At 34.2% G+C, this 24,371-nt stretch overlaps 1 protein-coding gene across 1 annotated transcript; it reads left to right on the top strand.

Moving 5' to 3' along the window:
* The first annotated feature begins 1,548 nt into the window (after window positions 1-1,548).
* On the top strand, window positions 1,549-23,763 carry LOC113500576 (transcription factor SPT20 homolog). The gene is made up of 2 exons (XM_026881426.1): window positions 1,549-1,723; window positions 20,652-23,763. Exons 1-2 carry the CDS (start codon window positions 1,715-1,717, stop codon window positions 22,371-22,373), a joined length of 1,731 nt encoding a protein of 576 aa, XP_026737227.1. The 5' UTR covers window positions 1,549-1,714; the 3' UTR covers window positions 22,374-23,763.
* Window positions 23,764-24,371: the final 608 nt, after the last annotated feature.

Raw genomic sequence — 24,371 nt, 5'->3', positions numbered from 1 at the left:
ACAGTGTCATAGAGTATTATTTAGAGCTTATGGTCGCAATTTTGCAAATCACTTTTCTACGTAATATAATGGTTAATAGGTATATCTTTATAAATATACCATTACTATTAGTCGATTTTGGCTACGAGGACCAAAACGTTAATTAAGTAACATACAATTAGCACTTCGGGATCTTGTCATTAATGTGCCCTAAGATGACAAGAATAGCCAATCTTGTTAGATTAATAACCACTGACTGACATCACATTCAGTATAAGCATAATTTTAATTAAGTTAAGAAAAGTGCAGATCCCAAAGCGGTAATGAAATGCACTACATCGAGAATTTTAGGATCAAAGCACAAATTCGAAAACCTACACAAAGGTCGAAGGTTCGAAACACCGCTCCCAATAACATTTTTAAACGTTTTAGTACAAAGTAATATTCAGTTTTATTAAAACGGTGATTAAAAACATCGTAAGGAAATAAGCGAATCTAAGAAAATTTACTAAGGGTGTACTAAGCCACGCCAGAGTGGCTTAAACTCCGACACTAGGCCGTAAAGCAACCACACGAAATAAAGAACATTGAATCCTCATATACATAAAATGTACACAGCAGCTGTAAGTAAACATTATTAACTAAATTGCTCAACCACAATGCTTAGATCTTATCCGAAACCAATAGCAATGCACCCGTCTTTAAAGAACAAAATCTTAAACAATTAATCTTGTATATACATAACACTATGACTACTTAAATGTTGAAATTCAATTACAAGTAATAAACAAGTTATTTAACTTGACCTAATAACAAGTAAGTTTACAAACATCTTGACCGTTGATCCGACAAACCGATGCTCCGAGTGAGTATACAATAATTGTTATAATGAACAGTTGACAACATCCTCGCGGCATCGAATGTCATATTATATACGTTGGAGGAAGCTGTGGAATCCGACATTTTTTTACCTGACTGGGCGTAGTCGAATATACCGACAGAAAAAAAGTATTTCCGAGAAGATCTAGATGGTATAAAACTATGTTGTAGGATCAAAATACATAAAGCAACATGTAATAGTTACAAGCACAATTTCTAAAGATCTAGTGTAGATCTGACTTTCATGAAATTTAATTCATTAACAAGTTATCTTATTCACATTAATTGTTTAATTTTTTTTTGCTTGAGTAGCAATCTATATGCTGTTTTTTTTTTAATGTACGAGAATAAGCAGCAGCAGCTGATTTTTTTTTACTGAAGTCAAAAAGCATGTGTGTTTTCTTACAAGAAAGATTTTACAAAATTTAGTATTATTGTTAGCCAGCTTTATAAAACCAAACCAATACATAACAACATGGAATAGTTAAATGACTATCTATGCTGTTCAAATTGCCAAACATAGACACAAAATATCGACCAACTTAATCAATAGACATAACAAGAGCATGATGTAACTATCATTCTATGCAAATATTAAAAATGTATTGTTTTGCTTCGCCTAGACAAAACACAATCTGGCTGAATACAGCACCTGCCCTCGACACGGCGGCGCGTCGTACGGCCGGTGGTTGATGGACGGCGCAGGCGCAGCGGGCCACTGAGCGCGGTATTCTCACGCATGCGCAGTATTCACTGTTACCGGGACCGAAGCACACGTGCGCGACAACCACCTGCGTCGACTCGACGTTGACATACGTTGCTGTTTAGTGCTACAAGTGATCTACGAGCCGGCAAGATGCGCCCAGTGAGTACAGTGACACCAGTTCATATTTTAAGTGTTACTTATTTCGGAGTTCTACAGGGTACCTTTATTCCTAGTATGACGAGCTTCAGATTTTTAAGAACTATAACTTATCGGGTTCGATGATAATTGATTGGGAATTAAGTATCAGCCAATTTAAGTTAAGTACATACTTGGACGACTTCTGAATAAAAATTTAGAGTATACATAATATGAATTGACCAATAGGGTTAATAACAGCTGAAAACTTACAACATTCTCATGCGAACCATGAGTTTTGAATCAACTTTATAGTTTACTATAAAACGCATTCGACATTACGATACGCTAACTTATTAAATGCGAAATGATCCGAGCAGTAACATCTGCAACCTTTAACCCTCTAGATTTCCACAGCGGCTTAATGAATTATGTAATTACACGCAACGAACTGCTGACAATGCTTTATAAGATAAAAGCAATAAAACATTGTACAATCGAGTTCAATAATTTTATTATTATATTCAGAAAAGTTCAAAGAAAATGCACAAGACGAGGGTCTATTAAATTTTTCAGAATTTAGACAAACGTGATCGCATTCAGAAATGCTTTTATTTCTCTAAACTTTAAACCTAAATTTACAGACTAAAAAATGTACCGGCCAAAATGAGAACCTCCTTTTTGAAGTCGAAAAAAACCTCTACGTTCATAATTAGGGCAACTTTTTCACAAAAAGACTTTGGGCACGTATTCTGCCTACCTGTCTCTATATTCTAACCTTTCACCATAATTCACAACTCGATTCTTAACATCCGATTATGAAAAAAAGATATAAATCTACATCCGCGTTCTACATTTCTTAAGATGTTCGTCTGTCATGTAAAACATTGGAACCCTGTGCACGGACACTTCAATGTATGTCTATTTTAATGCGGACGTTCATATGCGTAACTAGCAACGTAAATATTCATGCGAGGGCAATCTCCTCGCACGTAACGTAACAATAGGTCAGTCGTCTTAAAATGGGCATGACATGGTGTATAATGTATTAATCTTAATGACAATTAGTGTTGGATGATATGCTATGTCGGAAATTATGGGGCGTCATGCAATACACATTTATGAGGTGTGTGTAATCTTTTCGTAGCGTGTCGTTTTTATTCTGCCATGGACTTCTCATCAAGCACTGTAAACCTGAATAAATAACTGCATCGATAGCCGAGTGGTATATGTTACCTGTATGTACGTAAATCCAAAGACATTCAAAGCAGTAGTTGTGTATTAAACACAAATATTTGTGATAATTAATTGCTTAGTGCAGGGCTCGTTTTAAGAAGATTTGGATTCAAACCTCAAGTTTCTTAAAATTTACAAACGTTGATAGTATTTGTAACAAATTGTAATAGTATGGATAAAGGCTGTGTAAATATTTATATCGTTTTCCAGTAGACGTATCAATTTCTTCACTTCGCCACAACATATCGTGTTTATAGTATACATAGATATGCCTACAAAACATTCTCATAACATTTGTAAAATAGAACAAGAAACCATGTTTATAGAAAAGACGAGCGAATGGATGTTGAACATACAACATATAGGATAACATACACCTGAGCTTATTTTAAACCATCTCCATCTTTGGAATGTTCTTATATCTTAGCTTCAATACATCTCCTTAAACAGACTGTCAAAAGGTCAGTCGCTTATTTAAATATAATATTTAAACAATAAATTCATCAATGCGCTTTCGAATGACGTAACTGGTGCGTGCTTGTGCGGTGTTTTACATTATCTGAGAGAACGATGGCTATTAAGGATTCATCATACGTTGTGCTGACGACATATGTTACGACAGACCCCGTTATCGGTGAAATTTTGAATCATTTCACATCATTTCCAGTTTCTTCGTCTAGACTGAGCGGGTGGGCCACGCGTTGTTTATTATCCACTTTCCTTTCTTCGTTCTAAGTATAGTTTGATGTAGCGTTGATGATCGAAAAGCTAAATTTTGTTGTTTACTCATGTAAATCTATCAGCTAGTAAAACAGTTCTCGAGAAATGGAGATATTTAGATTTATACAAACAAAGTAATCGGAAATGAAACACGATGTTCATCATTTGAATTAAGTAATTTAAAGTAAATACGTCGAATCTTCATTACACCAAGAAATGAAACCCTCCTTAATGCTCTATTTCTGAATCAATGTACAGATGGTTTACAAGGGCCCCGATTCTGCTATTTACAACGGTTGATGAATGACTAGCAGTGGGATTTTGAAACTATCCTTGTTCTCTTATGCGTTTTGCCAACTCAATAATTGGAAATTCATTCCATTGGCCATGAGTGTTCTACCCCGTACTTAATTTCCAATTATTGTGTTACAAAAATGCTAACAATAATACGAACAGTGCCAATTTAATCCATTTGCCATTAATTCATCGGCCATTGTTAATAGCAGATTCGAGGCCCAGATGGGTTACGAATGGCGCAACCCAAGCTCAGTTAGACTTCAGTTTTAGGCCGACATGTCGACTAAACTTGACAGGTTGTCATACTCTATTCAAAATCATTTAGGTTAATGTTAGGCCTAAACATAAATCATAGTTATTTCACTAACCACCGTAACTAGAACATTTAAATGGATTCTACTACATTTACTTAGTATCTGTCTTTGGTCTGTCGGTTAAAGTAATTAGTAGAAGATAAACAATATGGACACAAGGCTTTTTGCAAATGTTATGCAAACTTTTACATCATTGAAATTCATTTGTTAGCTTACGGCCTACTTTAAAATATCCTTTTTATAATTTTTAACAGGTAATCGCCTACTTGCATATTACATATCCTAGCTTCAACTTATAATGCTACCAATCCCACTAAATATCGAATAAAACATTCTGGATAATATAGATACTTGTATTTAATATAAAATGTAAACGAAGTATTTTTTTGCATACATCTAGTAGAATAATTACGTAGTCACAATTGCTATAGGCAAAAGTTTGCGAGTAATTATGTTTCTTTGTATGCTTGTTACTTCTTAAAGTTCACACTGCCATGTGATCATACAATTTTTCTAGTGTTTTATGGCGATAGCTGAAATCCTGGATTAATATAGGTACATTTTATACACACATCACTATGTGGTATAAGCATGTATAAACTATTATTATAATATGCAAATACAACGCCAACGCAGTAGAGGTATCCACGAATAAACCACCTGTTTCTCGTAAAATATAACACTACCGAGTTTATTACCATTTTAATAGATTCATAGAAAATGTAACACAATTTTAAAATCGTAATAAATTAATTTAAATATTTAACACGCAGTCAAGCGTTTATGATATCAATTCCAAATCAAGAAATTTCTATAAGAAATATTTAAATTAATTCAGTAATTATATAATGTAGTTGATTTGATTCGTTTCATTTATTAGCAACAAGTAAATTAATTAGTATGTCCGTCTCGTCTAAATCAAAATGTCATTGCACGGCTTTTTATGAAAACAATTGTGTGTACAATAACAATGAACAATGTTTTGTAGTCATCGTCGTCTTAACATAAGGATGGCCATAGCTTATATACTAGATAATACTGTGCTTCTATCTGTGATCTTGTTAACAAAAAAGATCTGTGATCTTGTTAAAGGATTAGGTGTAAAAGTAGAATGAAATTCAACGAGATCAACTAAAATTGAAAACTTGAATACTCTACCTACTGAAAATTGGCCGCTTTTAAAACAGTTATGTATTTTCTTGCAAATGAAAATGGCCAGTGTCTCGCACTCCCGATCGTATTGATTTTATGATGCTAACGTAAAAAAAAACAAGTTTTTTTTTTTATAAAAAATAATATCTTTTTACTACCTCTATAATATAAAAGGCTATATGAGAATAGCATTGTGGAATGCAATAAACGTATTGAGTATTGAGAATATGTCAGATGTAGGCTGGATTGGTCGTTTCATAATTTATTTCTTGTTTGTATGGTAAAAGGCCCATGAAAATTCTTTCATAGTACGCCATTCCATTATTTTAATGCGATTAAGTGAACCAAGATTCGAGTGATAAGCCCAATCTTCGTAATAAACCATTCCGTTGTTTGACCGTGGGACAGTGAAAGCTAATAGATGCAAAACTAAACAATATTTCACATTACCAAGCATTCTTGATAGTTGTTCATAATTTCTAAATTTCGTGTTAGTTACAAGATTCTTCTAATTAGTCATTGTGGTGTGGTGGTGATTTTCTGTGTTGGATAACAGCTTATTATCCAAGTTATAATTACTTTCAAGCGTTTCTTTGACCTCTTGTGTAGTAATTAATGTTACTGAGTTGTTAAGTTTTCTTCTACAACAACAGAATATTTACGGTTTGTTAATGAAAAATAGTCGCTTTGAATAGTGTTTTATTAATTCAGTTTATTTGACACTATGTCAAGGTTATTGTGGAATTAAAGATAATTTATTAATATTATGTCGATCATGTGACATGGTTTCTGAACTTTAACATAGATTTTGCAAACAAGATGCGACCCAAAGGTTTACCTAATCATTAGCTATACCTAATCAAAGCCTACTGAGGACACGTTACATAATTTGTTATAATTAAAATAGGCAAGAATGTAGTGTTTTTCAAAACAAAACAGAAGTCAGTATAATCTGGAGGTATAAATATTTAAATATGTTAATTACTTCAACCTATCCCTAATTTATGTCAAAAGCTATCACTTGTTAAAATTGTATGCTAAAACCACATTATGCCAGAAATGTGTGAATAACAGAAATGTGTTCGTGCAAAAGATGTGACAAAAAAACATCTGTAAAACTCATATTGGAAGCCTATATCTACGACATAGATAAATAAATCACGAATACACGATGATTGACATTGGTACTTCTTTTGGAACAGAGTAGCAATCAGGTCGCATATGTTGATTGATAACAGACAAACAGACGATACAAATCAAACTTCTTTGTATTTTGATCGATGGTGTATTGTTTGGTACATTCCTTACTGTCTCCCTTGCTTACGACATTTGACCTTTCATAGACCGACAGAGTAATTTCGTTTCATCTGCTTCAGGCAAAGCTTTCGTTCGATATCCAGATCGATTTCTATAAACATTGTGTAAGAGTAAATTATGTAATGTTACACTTAGCCATCATTTAAATTGGAATAACTTACATGTGGATTGTGGGCGTATTTGTTAAAGTTGAAATTAAAGATTCAATACTATGCTTGTTATTTCGCGCCTCCTAATTGTAATGGTTTCGTTACTGTTGTGTTTAAATGTATTGAATAAATGACATCACCTCTCGATAGCTATGAGGAAGTGAAAGATGTGATCTCTTTGGCTTAGATAATGCTAAGACAGTGATAGATTTCATGACATCATACCACTTGAGATGTCAAGCACGCGTCGAAGCATCGTGGACAGAAAGTTTAAGCTCTTCATTAGATTACGCTCTAAAATGTACAGGTAATAATTGACTGTTAAGATTAGGTTTTCTACAACTGTCAATAAATATATAATAGCTAGAAAGACAATAACTATGTAACTTATGAAGCAACATTGAAGCAAAGAAAAATTTAAGTTACCTGCAAATTTACGATTTGCAAGCATCAGAAACTATTTTAGCATTGCGAATCGAACAATTAGTACAGTTAAGAGTTAAATAGATATTGCAAATAACTCAATTAATGTAAGCAAAAACTATCAACATCCGTGATGTTTTTGACATAACTACAATAGACTGACAGACTGTATGACGGTATAACACCTTAAGTAATTAAAACGCTGATAGCTTAGTAGAAAGCTCAGTAAGTGATCACTCAAATAACATTAATGCTTTAATCAACGTGTCACAAAGAACAAGCGGCAAATAAGTTACGAAACGGTTTTATTGAAGACGAGTTAATAACTCATTTTATAGTTGCGGTCTTAAGACCAAGGTGTAAGTACTGTAACGTTTGTTAAGCACCTATAAAAAGAAAGATAGCTTTCTATCTTTGCAAAGGTTTATTATTATCTTTTCACCTCTAGGTCATAACTGTGAACCTGACCATGTGTGTCCTGAAATATAGCGGCAGAATTAATGCACAAAGCAAGATTTTTACGTCAGCTTCCAACTAATCGCACTTACTTTTTCGACCTGACTATTTTGTCACAGTGGTAGTCAATGTCCAAATATAACATTGGGCAGTTTGGTCTCAGATACACATTAAAACAAAAGCGATTGTTGGTTGCTTATCAAACATAATCAACATTTGCTTGCATTGAAAATACCATTTAAGCACATATTTTTTTATTATACATTGAAATAGCTCACGGTGTAATATAGACAACATTCTCACGTTAATCTTAATGCTTCGTTGACTTTATTGTAAATCGGGATTAATTAGGCCTTTATTAAGACAATGAGGTTGACGTACAAAATATTGCACATCGCGGCTACGGTGTACGGGTGTAAACAATTCTAGGACACAAAACAATGATCATTCATAACTAGGTCTTATTTAATGAGGTGTGGCAACTTTAGTATCGGTTACAACTGGTAGATTGTACTACACAGTTTTTGAAATAACTGTAATACATTTCTCACGGTGTTAGACAACAGAAATATTTCATATACTATGTAGTGTGGAATGCTGTTCATTGATGACTGGATTACACAGTGCAGATTTGTAAGCATCGCGAATGGCGGCTGCCAAGAAAGCTTTCGTTTTCTCCAGTGAGGTTAACGAACAACTTTGTATTACGAATTATGTAATTGATATAAGTGATGATATCGAAAAAAAGCGATGTCATTATTCAATAATGTTAATGAATTGTTCGATGATATTTTTATAACTACAGCAGCTCGTGGCTAAGCTATAACTGCGTAAGTGATTCGATCACAGGTTAAGCTATGCTTGACGCGGTTGGTCCGTAGATGGGTGACCATCTTTGTCATAACGAGTTCCTCCGTGTTTCGGAAGGCACGTTAAATTGTGGGTCCCGGCTGTTATTCCTACATCTTTGACAGTCGTTACAGGTAGTCAGAAGCTTGAAAAAGTCTGACAGCCAGTCTAACCAAGGGGTATCGTGTTGCCCAGGTAACTGGGTTGAGGAGGTCAGATAGGCAGTCGCTCCTTGTAAAACACTGGTACTTAGCTGAAACCGGTTGGACTGGTAGCCGACCCCAACATAGTTGGGAAAAGGCTAGGCCAATGAATGATTTTTATAACTGCAGTTAAAATGAGTAGCACGGAACTAACAAAATGAGCTTTGATTGCCTTACGTTCTCTCATGAATAGGTATAGACCGTTCATAAGTAGGCATAAAGTTTAAAATCCTAGTACCCATGCCGTACGGTTAGTCAAGTGGAAAAGTAAAGATCACGGCGTATGATCGACTAGGCGCGACGTGTCACGGTTTTGATGCCTGCGTAAAAGAATTAGTGTAATCCACGAATTCTTGTTCTGCGACTTAAAAAAAATACATGTACGTATCTACCTATAAACGTGATATAAATGAATATGATTATCGCCGTCAGTAACGATACCTATCTACATATTATCTAATTGAGCGTCTGAGTCGACAATTACGTATTTAAGTTATGAAATCCGTAAGTTGATTCCTTACTATTCAAATATCCTGCGCAATCAACACACATTTCTATTTAAATACTTCTCTGAATTAATCTGTAAAACAGCGATTACGAGTAGTAGGAAGCTGACGTAAAAATCTTGCTTTGCGCATTTATAAGGCGGCAACTTACCAGACATTTTAATCTATCTCTCGAAAGACCTGCAATCTCTGTTACGTATTTACTTAAATATTCATAATTGATTGTAACCGTAACACTTATTCTATTTTTATATTATCGACATGTCACTTTCGTAGTAGTTACAATAATATAGCAGACCGATTTAGTCCGTCAGTAGTACTCCACATAAGGCTAGTTGGCAACACCCACGTTTTTCAAATATGGAACCTTTTTGATCTCATTAGTAACTCCATCAATGGTACAATTATTTTGAACTGTGATCTGAATGGTTGTTGCCGTTATGAAAGCGAAATGATCCAATCCACAGTTACAGCAATTTTACTTTAAAAGCTCACAGTACCAACACTGAATCCAAGCCGTCACTAAGTTATCCTCGATAAGTTATCCACTAAGATCAGATACATCAGTTAAGTTAACCATGTTACGGGTTATGAGGTTAATCATTATAAAGCAGTATGAATCACATCAATTCGATCGTAAAACCTTGATACTGTATTGGTTTTAACGGGCTTCTGATGATCACTTTCCATTTCATTTACATTTCTTAAGTAAGCTATAACTACCGTGAGAATCAATTAGTGGGTCGGTATTGTAAGATATTAACTAGGAAAAGCTTTTAAGCCTCGTAACTGAATAGCACATTAAGGTTCTTAAAAAAGATCATGTTAATAATGAAGGTTGCAGTAAAAAAATTACACTTTACGCAAAAATATCACAATGGATTTAGCCCTTTCGTAGATGGTAAGCATCAAACAAGCACGTGCTAACACATAATAAAATAAATTTATGCAACGCTTTTGTTCGCGTAGGTACGCGTTTCTTTTAGGAAATTATTCGAAAAGGAAAAGTTCTGAGCGTATCTAAATGTTTTTGTATATCGTGAGATGACCCGGTCTGACAAATCGATGAAACAAACGCAACAATAATTGTTTCAGATTACATGGCAAGTAATTACAATTAAGATCTGTTGTTGTTTACAGATTGTGATAGGAGTGTTACACAATGAGTCCGAAATAAATTTTGCTTCGGTATCGGTATTAAAAAATAAATATAAGCTAGAAGATTTTAGTTAGTTTAGCTTTGATTGATACTTATAAGGTGAGTAATTTCAATTCAATTCAAACAAAGATGGAGAATTCAAGCACTAAAACAGCTATATAGTTGTTTTGGCAAATTGGAATAAAAAATTCCAGGCTGAAATAATAACATATAGTGTTTACAAGGCAACCCTACGTAATTAGCAGAAGTTTAGACTAGTTTTACATGTTAGAAGCTCGCCGGTACCAGGGCCAGATCTAGGGGCCCAGGGGAACCTAGGCCTCGAGGCAACAAAGGAGCCGGGGCCTCCTTGGTTCAAGTTATTTTTCATTCAGTGAAAAATTTGACGAACTTTTTTTTTAGATGCATAGTGTCAATAATGTGGTCTTCTACCGTGTTTTTATATTTCTTTTTATTTCATCGGGAGTACTGGGCCCCTAGTCATAGTGGGTCCCTAGGCGCTGGCCTAAAGTGCCTTATTGATAATACGGCAGTGGCCGGCACCCATAATCCCTCAGTAATAACCAGCGTCCGGTTTGCAACAAAAACCGTTCATTTAAATAGGTGTAGAGTACTTAGTTAGCGTTTAGCGTAATGACCCTTCGGTATTAGCGAAGCATCTAATTTTCTCAGCAATGTATGCGAATAGTCTACAAACTACACAAGGCGCAATTTGCGCAAATTCTGCGCGTTGGGATGACGTAAACTTTCACCAGCACCTAATGGCGTAAGTTTGTCACCGACAACATGCGCGTTTTAAAAGAAAGTCGGCAGATGAACGTTTTATTTTCCTTTTATGTCTGAATGCACTATATGTAAAATATGTGTATCATGTAGATCAATTTAAAATTAAAATCGAGAATTTTAATAAAACCCGAACTACTTGCAAAACTCTAAGGATATCCACAGATCCAAGGATATTTCGTATTCTAATGATACAAAACCTGTACCTATTCCCTAATAAAATTATGAACAAATAAAAAGACGAACTTTAATTATGTAATCATTAATCTAGTGACCTATTGGTAGATTCTGGAAGTTTTAGAAAATTGCTATGGGTCAGAGAGGTTGAAGGGCCAATGTTCTAGTTTAGTTACCTATTAGAAAAATATTTATTATCTCTTAATTGGGTCACACTGATGATTATTGGCTATACTAAATATTGACGAATGAATATTCAAAGAAATAAATAAGTTTCCCTTAAACACCCACGAGGTGATTAGAAACTTACGCAATGTTTTAGTAGCAAATCGTTTATTTTTAATTAAAATCAACATTGAATTTATTAATTCAAACCTACTTTTAGCCACGAACTTCACAACTCAAGAATTAATTTGAACATAACATCCAAAGATTGCGTCTACCATGTGAAACTACATAATGACAGGTTTCTAACTAACATTTGTTACTATGTTACGGTTTTATAGCAATTTTGTACATTTTATTGACTCGACTTCCTTATTTTGCAATGTGGATATGTTCTGTTTGTTTTAAAACATGCAAGACAGGACATAACATTTGCAATTTGATTATGTCCGCTAGGCCAGGTTACATTCTAAATGGCATAGTTTTAATTACTCGATTTATGTCTCTCAGATGCTAATTTATACATTAATTACATTAAACACTTTTAGCATTACCACACATATTAAATTAACACAATGTTTATAATAACCGTTTTTTTTGGTCTATGTGGTTTTTATATAAATAAAATGTTTGTGACAAAAAGGTCTTTAAAATTAGTCATGGTAATAAATAAAAATGAAGAGAAAACATTTACAGAATAGAAGAAAACAACACATGACATGGGAATACAAGCGACAATAGTTTATTTCAAATAAACGATTTAAACTTTAAATACCGGTAACAATTAACGCTATCCAAAGCATAAAATGTAGGAAGTATAATTGCTCCGGTACATCTCGCTTATTCTGCGTGGAGAATCAGCGTGTAGAAGTTCTCAGCCCATATTTCCCAGTGACTACACAAACCACTGGTTTCGTGTGACTGACGGATGAATATCAACATTTGGAAATCGAGTCATCTCTATCAGTGCAGTGCTGCATGCATCGAGTCACGGTGCGAGAGCGCCGGCGCACGATCTCAGCTCGATGCAGCCTGTATTCAAACCTTGTTGAGAAAACAAAAGACGCCGCATCGTCCAACTGCCTGAACGTGAGCCACACACAAACGACCGCTTTCTTACAAACTTAAGCTAATGTTAAAACTCACAATACCCTAGCGGCTAAACGGTTTTCTCACTACAAAACCTATTGAATTTTATTCCGCAATCGCAATGAACTTAGAACCGTTCCTGAACTTGTATAATTATTTTTGTAAGAAATATATTTGCACGTAACGACGCCTCAGGCGCCTATTAACATTATTATTATTTATGTAAATTTACCATAAGTTACGGCAAAAGAGAAACCCATCTCAAGTTGATGGCTTGCCTCCCGTCATGACATGCATTGTTACTTCAAACTATTAATGACTATAAACTTAACTTCTTACCTTTTACCTTTTATGAAAATGAATAAATAATTGATAGGTTTTAATTGGACATTAATTTGTTATTCAAGCATGGTTAAGTTAGCGGCACAATGTTTATTTTATAACACTTAATTTGAAAGATATAAATACTTTTTATAAAAAAATACCTAACGCAAAAGCTCCGACAAGACAACACACAGAATATGAATTTACTAAGAGACACCTATTGCAATAACGAACGCCCTGGGTTATGGGAGCCACAGGGTTTTCAACCAAACAGTTAATTTTCTACAACTCGGAGGGCATTTATGACTGAACGTAAATATTTCAAATACTTTTAACGTGCTCAAAGAAAGTACTAGTTTGAGTAACATTTATGAGCACTGCAAAATATAAATGGTGTGAATGATTTGTTCTAAATGTATTGTAATATAACAAGGAAAGCCAACTCTATCTGGTGTGGTCAGAGTGACGATAGAGTGAATACTTGTGGTCTACCACACAGCTGTAAATTTTGTAATCATTATTGCGAGCTCCTTACTGGTTCTCGAGTTCCATACTTATTAAAATTGGTACATAAGTTACGTTAGAAATATCTTTAAAAACAATAGTTATGATATCTTAAAGTTCTGAGATTTTAATAGCATCCACAATAGAATCGAAACACATCGAACATATTTATTTATGTCTAGCAGTTGGAAATTATGCCATTTAGTCTTATTCTATCTTGTAAGTCATTTTATGGTGGTCATTCCATAGCTCTATTAAGTTACATTATGAAGAAAATTCCCATGAATTCTGTCATGAGACGATATTTTGTTAACTACAACAGGGAGTGGCTATTATAGCTCACAGTAATAAGTTATTGCCAAACCACACTAACACATAGAAAACTGTTTTATTACAGGCCATAAAACTTTGAAAGTAGGCGTAAATGAGAGAATATTTGTTCTCTACATAGTTCCTTCCTCGAATGCTTTAAAGTAAAATTTCTAATAGGTACGTTTTGTGCAAACAATGGCACACGTAACATATGTCTGGGTTTGAACGCAAGACACGCGCTTCTAACGTTAGAAGATATTTTAAAATCACTCCGGTGACGTATGGTTAATGCATAACCTGTGTCGAAGTTTAGTGTCTGGTTCTGGTGTTAAGTCTTTATGGAAATGTTTGTCTTCGCTTCAGAGTTGCCAATAATATTTTTTGTTAAAATAAGGTATAATAAATAAGGCACGTTTCTGAAATTTCACTGTCTCGTTTGTAAACTTATCTGATACTTCAAGGAGTGTCGTTGATCATGGGTGTGTTTACGACTATGGAAACTCGAATAAGAACATTAGACTTTAAAGAAATGTTTGCTTGTTTTAAAAAGGAGACGAGCCTGGACCAAAATACTGTAGATGCTTTTCTGCATCGTACAAAAACTTTTGTTGATTAATAGCTTTTGAATAAAGCCTTGTGCCCTTCGAGACAGTAATGGAATGATGATGATAAATGACATAACACACGGCATGTAATTGTTAATATCATTTTTGAAGTTCAATTTCAAAACATAATATTAAAAAGTAATAAATAGATATTACATTTTGCGTGTTGCAATACCATACTTTATTATCTTGTCTATATTTCTGAAATAGGTATACGACTTTCCCCAACACAACGCATAAATAACAAAAATCGATGTGATTTTACAAAACAATCCATTATCTATAATTCGCAACTTTCGCCTCAAAAGATTATGAATAGCATAACCGATTAACATAATCACATTTACAACGAAAGACAGTAGCGTACAATTTGCAAAATTAGTATAAAGGAATTGTTTCTGAACAATAGATATGTACGCATTGCACGATGAGAAATCAACGTGCATTACAGCAATAAAGAATAATTGTTCTTGTTTCGGAAATAATAGCATTAGCCGGGTGTCACGCAGTGCTCGCGGCGGTCACTGATCTTATGATAATTATCAGGGCAATTCAAACTTCGGCCGTGTTGTTCTCTTGCACAATCCCTCGACGCCTCCAGAGTAATTGGCTGCAGCCGCAGGTAGTTTCCGTGTAATCGATAACTGTAATATACGAATATGATACTAATACTGCTATTGTGTGCGTGGGTTGTTCGTATTGTTCGTATACTGCACTATCATCGCGTAATCATGATGTAAGGAATGTAAGTTTTTTGTCTACCCAGTAAACTTTGATATACAAAGATCTATACAATTTCGTGTCTTAGACATAAACTATAGAATACTGAAACATCACCTTGACCGACCGAAAGCTGCCTTTTGTAAATAATTATTAGATATGTTTATAATTACTTGTCAACAAAAATGATGTAACCATCAAGACAGATTTGCATTAACGTCATCATAATAATATGCTAATGAAACATTAATAAAACCCTACCAATTACCTAGAAAATGGGACGCAAAAATTAATTTAATGAACTCTTACATAAACATTAATTAAAATCTCCAAAACATCCAGTAGCGAACAAACTGACCTCGATATACGTAGATACGTTCAATGCATAATAAAGACATAATGTGAAGCATCACAGCTAACTCAAAGACTTGTAACTAATGATTAGTGTCAATTACATTGTGTAAAGGAAATCTAGTCAGCGCCATTCAAAAGCTCAACAATCACAATGTATACAGGCTCGATGAGATGAACACGTTGTCAATAGATAATAATCGATACGTGCACGACTAAATCCTTTGATGTAACAAGTAATATTTGCCAACCATAGAAAGCGAAATATCATATTTGTTGACAATAGCGCCTTATATAATTACATTGCATTGTGCTTACACATTTGTTGACTTGTCTTGTATACCGTAGGTGCAGTCAATGTGTACACCTATTTCTGGAACTTAGAACCGGCTTTGATGTGTCAGTTCCCACAGTAACGTAGGTGCCATGTAGGAGGAAATCGACAAAAACAAACGACACTCGGGGACCGGTCACTCACTCGTGATCATTCAACATATTTATTTATGTTTTTTCTAGGAATGTCAGTGACCTCGACGATACATAACATTGACTTTGTAATGCACAATTGTGTTGTTGCTACATCGTTCATCGTTACTCATTACTTATTTGTAAAAAGATAATAAATATTTCAGATGTGAAAGAGGTTTGGTAGAAACGAGGAATTGAAATAAAAAACTGTTACTGTGACGAAACGAAATATTAAGGTAGGAAAATGCGACAAGTACTGGTTGGATTGGCGGGTCTCGAATGGGTAGGAGGGTTAGCGGGTACCTTAACACTCGGCATAAAGGTTTCACCTATTCGACTTAAGGTACATGTTTATGTAATGTACATATTTGCTTGTTAACAATATTGCATAACAGCATATTTTACGCGTATGCGGAAAAAACTAGGCAAACAATTTATTTGTAACCAAAAAGAAAGTAAGCAATATTTTGAATTGAATGATGTATGTTTTGTGAAATTATTTATTGATCTCTGTTGATGCTGTTATTACACACATTTCATATGTGATACGTGACAGTAACAAGAGAAATGCGTTGGGGACGTTGTTTTGACATAAGTGTTCACGATTCACGCTCGACCTTTGATACCAACTAACTGAGATCGCTTAACATTGCTTCAGGCAAAACTTTACTAAGAACGAAACGTAATTGTTAAAAGGAGCATCAATCATTTTCGCGAAATCATATAGTAAGGTGTATGACATAATAGCATAAGTAGGTACTTCCTTTATTGCCTTCTCTTGAAGACATTCAAGATCTATGAATGTTAATTTTTAGTTGTAATCTCGAAAACTTGTATGGTAGACATTTTTAAAATCGAACTGTTGAAAATCTTTAGTACAGACTTTCTTTGTATGTAAATTATTGTTTGGGTCAACATATAACAAAAAGGAAGTGTTCCTTTTGCCACACTTCCTCGGCATTTTACGAAAGCAAAGTATATCACAAGAAAATTAAACAGAAAACAAATCTTGTTGATCTCTACAATAAATCTTTAGTTTTACATTCATTTACCATACATGGAACCCTTAATTAATGCATCAGCATAGTATATCACTAAAACAATCATCATTATACATACATTAGGTAATTGTTAGTCGCGGACACATGTGCGTGAGAAGCAGATCTTATTCTAAATGGCTTCCGACACCATTCCCATCCGGATTGTTTCAAGACAATTAAGATATTGTCGTCGCCGTACTAATTTAATAATGTCAAACATCGCAGAGGAAGTACTTTATAAAGTTTATGATATAATAAAACATACATAAAATACTCTACTGGATAACGCTGCTCCTATTATGTTTTATTCTAGCAATATATTCTTACGGGTTGCATTTTTTTTTTACATCCAGGCTAAGTGTCTTTTTTGTGTCATTTATGAGTATGTTCCATTAAACCCTCGTACAACTGAAGGTTCTTACAGCCGTTGGTCATTACAATTCACTTACTTTGGAGAACTGTGTTACCCATTTAGTATGTGGAGGTCAGATAGGTCTGGTCGCTCCCTGTAAAATACGGTATTTAGTTAATTCCGATCAGACCAGACACGACATGACCCCAACATACCCTAGCGCAATAATTTGGACTAATTCTGGGCTTCAGTCTTTTTATTCCGGAATGGAAATCAGCAAATGACTCCTCCCGCTTTGGGTAAAGCGATGGGGAGTCAGACTTTTGCTTACTACATCCTTCAGGCTTGGGTTACAACCCAACCTTCTTCCTTCCTCTGTGGTTCGTCTTTCACCTTACAAATACCTATGCGTGACCCATCAAAATAAAGATTTTGTTTAGCGCATTATAAAAATCCAAAACCATAAATCACTTTCTAAACTACTACTATTATGATGTCATTGAGTCTGGGAATATCCGAAAATATTTTAATGCTTAACTAGCTAAGCGAATTTGGTATAATGACATTATGCAAGTTAGGCTATCTATAAATCTTTGACTAACTAAGGTAGATAACGTTTTCATGTAGGAGTTTTGCAACTTGGATTTCACTGAGTTTTTGCAATTAGACTCATTATGTTCTTTTAAAGACGTACAATTATCTTTTTTACGGATGTGAAATTACATGTATTTTAATATGAAGTTATGCTTGTATTCACAGTTCACGCAACTCTTCCTATTGATTAGATAAATGTAAGATGTGTTAAGCTTACGCGCAAAGTGCGTGTCGCCGGGTCACAGGATTATGTCACCATCGTGCGCACGCGTGGGTGTGACGTACGTTATTGATTTTGACATTCGACGAGAAACATCTCTCGGTGAAAGCGCGATATGATTAACGCATAAGTTTTGCAACTAACCAGTTTCCACCGATATCCCAATAATTAGTTTTTATTGTGTTTGTACAAAATATATTTTTTTCGGTACAATACGGATGGTAAAGTAAAATCATACACATTATTAAAACAGAAACTAATTGAACACGAGTTCGAAAGTTTAATAGACTTGTATCGGTAATTTTAGGAAGGATGCTTAGTTAAATAAAATATGTTAGGTTATGAGTAAGCTCTGTAAGCGTTTCACACTCAGACTGCACTAGAATACCAAGTGCAAGTGATCAATATCTTAACCTTTGTTTGAAAGTTCAAACTTTCTATAGACTAGACTGAAGTCAGCAGCGGGCTATCTAGAGCCTCGTAGGGTCATAGGTTAATAACAGGGAGGAGACTGAAATAATATACTGCCTTGTCCAAAGTTATTTTGAATGGATTTTTTGTGCGTTTTTAGTACTTATTGTAAACAGTATAATAATATAAACATAACAATGATTGATCCTTTATTATGTTACTTTCAAACCTAATATCAATCTGTGTAGCAAAAAGATAATGTACTCATATAGATACATGTACTATGTAACGCGATATTTATTAACAAACTTAAAGCAACTTTCTTCAAGATATTACTGGAAATTTCTTGCTACGGTATGGTAATTAATTTTTTACTTATTTCCCAAACATTACATATTACATCATGATAAAACGTTTACGGTAGTCTCCTACCGTGCCATACTAGGCAAATAAATGTAGATTGCAGTTAAATCGAATACAATAGAGCCCTATACACTACGATCTCTCATGACCCTTTTCGTAACCCGTAAGCGATAGAGATCTTCTAAGGAAGCTTGCAAAAATATATTCAACTGTTTCGTAACCGTGATGAATGTTCGACGTAAAAATGAATTAATATAAATTGGCGGATGCACTTCATAGAATTTGCCGAATTCTCACACGGTTACATAAATTAAAATGAAATTATTTTTGGATTACAAGTCAAAAATAGAAAATTACTTTTTTATCGTATATAGATATTCTATTTTTATAAGTTGTTATAATAACTTCCGTTGGTAACATGCATAATGACACTGTAGGCCTACATCTCGCATTGCGGTCTGTTTCCGTATGGAACAAAATTTTATTAATGTTGACTACCTAGAATTTAAGTCAAATAAATATTAAGGAGTTAATAGCACCGGAATCAAAATTCCAAAGCATGTCATAAATAAATCATTTAATGTATAATATTCATAAAACCTTAATTGAATCGTCTTTCTTTTTAAAATAGCAAATATGTAATCAATGTAAAAGTTTACAAAACCCGTATAAAAATATTTAAAAAACAAAAGATCAACGGTGACCATAAAACCTTGCACATTCGCATTCTGTAATTAAAATGCTTCATAATTTTAATAGATTCATCATTTCATATTCATTTGCTAGACATTTTTGCTTTATTAAATATACTATGTCATTTATATTTTAAAGGGCAAGTGTCAAATCAACACCGTGACAGCTAACACGAACACTTGACCAATAGAAAAAAATACAATGAGATTAATTATAATATATGATGCCGATTCTTGATTAATGAAGTGTGGATAAGATCCTATGTTTGGATATTACACGGGTCACGCCCGAGACATTTAGATATTGTTTGGAACGACATTCATAGAATAAAGACTAAAGAATATTTACGAAACATCTTAATTATCGTCGTAAAATTTTTTCAACATTAATATCCGAAACTAATTTGACCCCGTGGCGTATAACATCTTATAATAATGAAGCGTATGTATGTATCGAATTACTATTCATGTCGTAGGCTTAACTAAAAAGCTGAAATAAATCTCACCTTCTTCGAAAAAGTCAGTGTGTGCAATAATTTTACAGCTGTCTCAGAATTTATTAACAAAATAAAAAGGCTAAACGAAATTGCACTTCTATTATTATTGATTTACACAAGTGCAATATTGTGAATTGCCTTACACGTTTCAAATTAAAAATAAATGCTCATAAACATAAGTCTTAGGTAATATAAATTGTATTATAGTAACATAAATACTCAATTACTTTACTTGGTTAATATCAGAAGATACTATGAAGTTGTGTAATCGATCCACAAGAAAACAGCTATTGTTCCACATCACACGAACAATGTAACCAAATGCGAATGAGTAAAAACATTCGACATGATGGAAATGTGGAAGTATAAATCGCTATCGTAATCACGTATTGAACTCGCAAGGAGACCGGAGACTGTCTATTAACGTAGTGTACATGAGTATTATAGTCAACAGATTTTTAATGGCAATGAAAGTCAGCTAAAATTGTCTTCTCTCTTTTCCAGACGTTGGCGTTGATCTTCATCTGCCTCTTCTCAGCATGCATAGCTGAAGAGACTACTACCGACGGGTACAATGACAAGTATAACACTATTGAGCCGAAACCATCAGTTAGACTGGATCCATACATAAGGAAAGCCTTACTTAAAGCTCTAAGTGAACTTGAGGAAAGTGATAACTCAACAACGGGGACTGACTCTACTGACGGCACTACGAGTTTCGATTCGGATTCGTTTACTACAGGCGAAGACATTCCTGAGGCTCAAACTGATAAGGAAGGAATACAGATCCATTCCTTCATAGTCAATGGACAATCAGCGTTTGCGAATAACACGAATACACCAGCTTTCGTTGACAGCAATATTTCTATTTTGAGCACTACAATAGGAAATGTCGAAAGTCAAGTAACTGCTACGCTTCCAACATCAGCACCATTCCCTGAATTATTCCAAACTAAAGAGACTACAACAAATATTCAACAAACAAGAAGCATACCAAGCGCTTCCAAGACTAGCACAGATAACAGCGCCTCTGTAAAGAAGCCTACCTTTAAACCTCTACTTTCTACAACCACAACGACAACGACGACTACCACTACGACTACAACACCTAAACCAACGCACAATGACGATGGAGAGAATATTGAAGAAGTAGATAAACGGGACGTGCAAGTTTACCAGGCTCCGCTTGTTGCAGCATTTACGGTTCATCAAGATTCTCAAGGATTACCCAAACAAGTTATACCTCTTTACCAACAACATAACTCCCAAAACTTTGCTAAACAAATGACTGGAGTAAACTTGGCATCTGGAGTATTGCAATCTCAGTCACTTGGACAAATAATTCCAAGTGTAACTTTGAATCAAATACCCCAGTCAGATTTCATTAATCAGCAGTTAGTCTTACAGAAACAGCTGGAAGAAAAACAAAGGATACTTGAAGAACAACTTCGTCTCTTGCAACTTCAACAAAGGCAGCAAGAAGAATTGTTGCGAAAACAACAATATCTTTTACAACAGAAAGACGCACAACGACAGGTTCTTCTTTCAAATTCTCAAAAGTTCCAAGCGCAAGGTTCCGTAAACAATTTCCAGGTACAGAAAAATATTCCACAAAACCAATTCCTCAATCATAACGCACCTCAACGCCCCAATCACGGACAAGTATCGATTCAGCCAAGCGTTCCTATTGAAACAAGTAGCCCAGTAACAAGTCAACAGCAATTACCTAACCGCGAGGCTGTAGATTTTCTTATTCACTTACACAGCCAGCAGCCCGATCAGTTTCCCTTACAAGAAAATCATTTGCCGCAAGGAATAAGTAACTTCCTCCAACCCAATCCCTCGCAAAACTTCCACCAAGGAATTAACTTCAACCAAGTAAGAGCTGTTGCAGACCAATTCGGACAACAAAAACAAAATCACCGTGTGTTCCGTCACGACAGCGGTGTCGGCAACTTTGGCATAAATCAGAACTACAATGCTTTCAATACATTTCCCGTTCCCCTTCACTCAAACCGCTTTTTTCCAGTAAATGCTCAGAATCAATATAATGTAGATGCTGAACTGAAACAACTGCTAGTACAAAATGGGCTGAATGGCAGAAATCAAGAAGACTTAAACATTGTTTCCAAAGTTTTATCTCTGAATCATGGAGTATCATTAAATAACAATATTTCGAACCGATTACCTTTCGACAGCCGAAGACATGTACGACCGCTTATATAAGTTTACTTGTAATTAGTTACGATGATTAGAGAAAACACTTATCGATTGGTTAATTCATAGAGATTTAATTTCAAATCTGACGAATTAGTATTTAGATTTATTTTAAGGAAAAGTATTGTTAAGTATTAACAAACGAACAGCGGTATCACTGTACTTTCAAAAGGAATTTTAAAGCTGTTTACGAATCTACAAAACGTGCATATAGAATATCAAAATAACCAAAGAAATGTTCAAAAATCTATTCTTACAAAATGCAACACGCCACTGTTCGTCTTATACAAAATTTTACGATAATTGTAGATTAAAAATTATTTATTTTATTTTAATCTTTAGAAACTGCCATAAGTAGTATAAATAAGACAACGATCTTAAGAGGGTAATGCTGCTTGCCTAAGATGAGTTATTTAGAGATGGCACCAGATATGGCTATGACAGTAAAGCGCTAATAAAAAGAGGCTTAACTATTATTAGTGCCATCATTAAATAATGAACCTGACCATCGCTTAATGTAAAATAGCTGCCTCATTAAATGTTAACTTTTACGACAAGCCACATTCCAACACCCAATTTAGTTTAACATGCAATTAATAAAATGCAAACCTATACGTTGTATTTAACTAATGTTATGTTTCAATTATATTACCAACAATATAAAAATATTTTTAGGAGAATAAGAAGCTCTTATTTATTAAACACTGTTTTAAAATTTAGCGAACTAGCGTATGATTTGAGACGGGAATAGCATTTCAGCCTTAGTAAGTTTCGTTTTAAAATTATCTACACAAAATTTGCATTTTACGAGATACTATCTGTGAACGATAATTTGAAGAATACCAGCTCACTTTGATTGCTATAGTTCTTATAGTAATAATTGAAAGTGTTTTCATAATTTACATCTTAATGAGGGCTTTTTTTCTTTTTACAAACGCTTTGTAAAATTAAGCTACCTGGGTAGCTGGAACGGAATTGAGGTGAAAGTGGTAAAGAAGACAAATTCGTATATACGTATTGATAAATAGACAGTAGATGACTATACCAGTTACGCAATATGTTTAAATACCATAAAAATAATGCATACTAACCCCACAAGCACTTAAAATGTTATTTACGTGTTAAGTAGGTACTCTTAAGTTTAGATTAAGGAATAAAGTACGGACTGAAGGCTAACTAAGTTTAAGCTGACTAACAACTGAGCTTTTAAATAAATACCAGTACATAAAGCCAGACAAATGGAACATCGTGAAATAATAAATTATCACAATTTACTGGCGTAGGTACAAATTAGCGCTGTCGTACTTTAGTTGGTAGAGCTAATTTCGTTCAGGTTAGTGTGAATGGGATAGAATGAAAGGATCATTATGAACTTGGTCAGATTGGATTGGTCAGTAAGGTCAGATTTGTTTCGAACAATGACATTATGTTAATTATTAAAATTGTTTAGTGAATACCATGTTCTTTTTTAAATAAGGATTTTCGTGGGTACCATTTTTTTGACAAAAATATTTAACTCAAAGAAAGCATTTTGTGTATGTGAATGTGTTAATTTTTAATGTATTTACTGTAGTATTGTGCTTTATGTCATTCTGTTAATAAAACCTTATGGAGTCATACATTCTAGTAAGTACCTCTTGTATACAATGTGTAAATATATTATTTTACATTATATTAAGAATGAGTTTTATTTTAAACCACATTTTTACATAAATACTATATTCTGGGTAGGTAATTTAGTTCCAGACCGAAAGAACTAAACGAATATTATGAGACTACGGTATTTATCTGGGTCAGCCATCTCTTTTATAGGTTCTTAAGTAAAAACCGGTATGATACCTACACATTACATACTATATCTAGTTATTTTGAAATTTGATGACCAGAGTAGGTAGAAGAAAATACTATCTGAATTGAGGATCATCTAATTTTTGAAGTCGGTTATAAAAATAGGACAATCAATTACTCGTTACCTAGTCTATAGTCTATACCTATAGACCGCATTAT

This window comes from Trichoplusia ni, chromosome 14 (genome assembly GCF_003590095.1).
Source record: "Trichoplusia ni isolate ovarian cell line Hi5 chromosome 14, tn1, whole genome shotgun sequence".
Taxonomy (NCBI): domain Eukaryota; kingdom Metazoa; phylum Arthropoda; class Insecta; order Lepidoptera; family Noctuidae; genus Trichoplusia; species Trichoplusia ni.
This window is presented reverse-complemented; position numbering and strand designations above follow the sequence as displayed.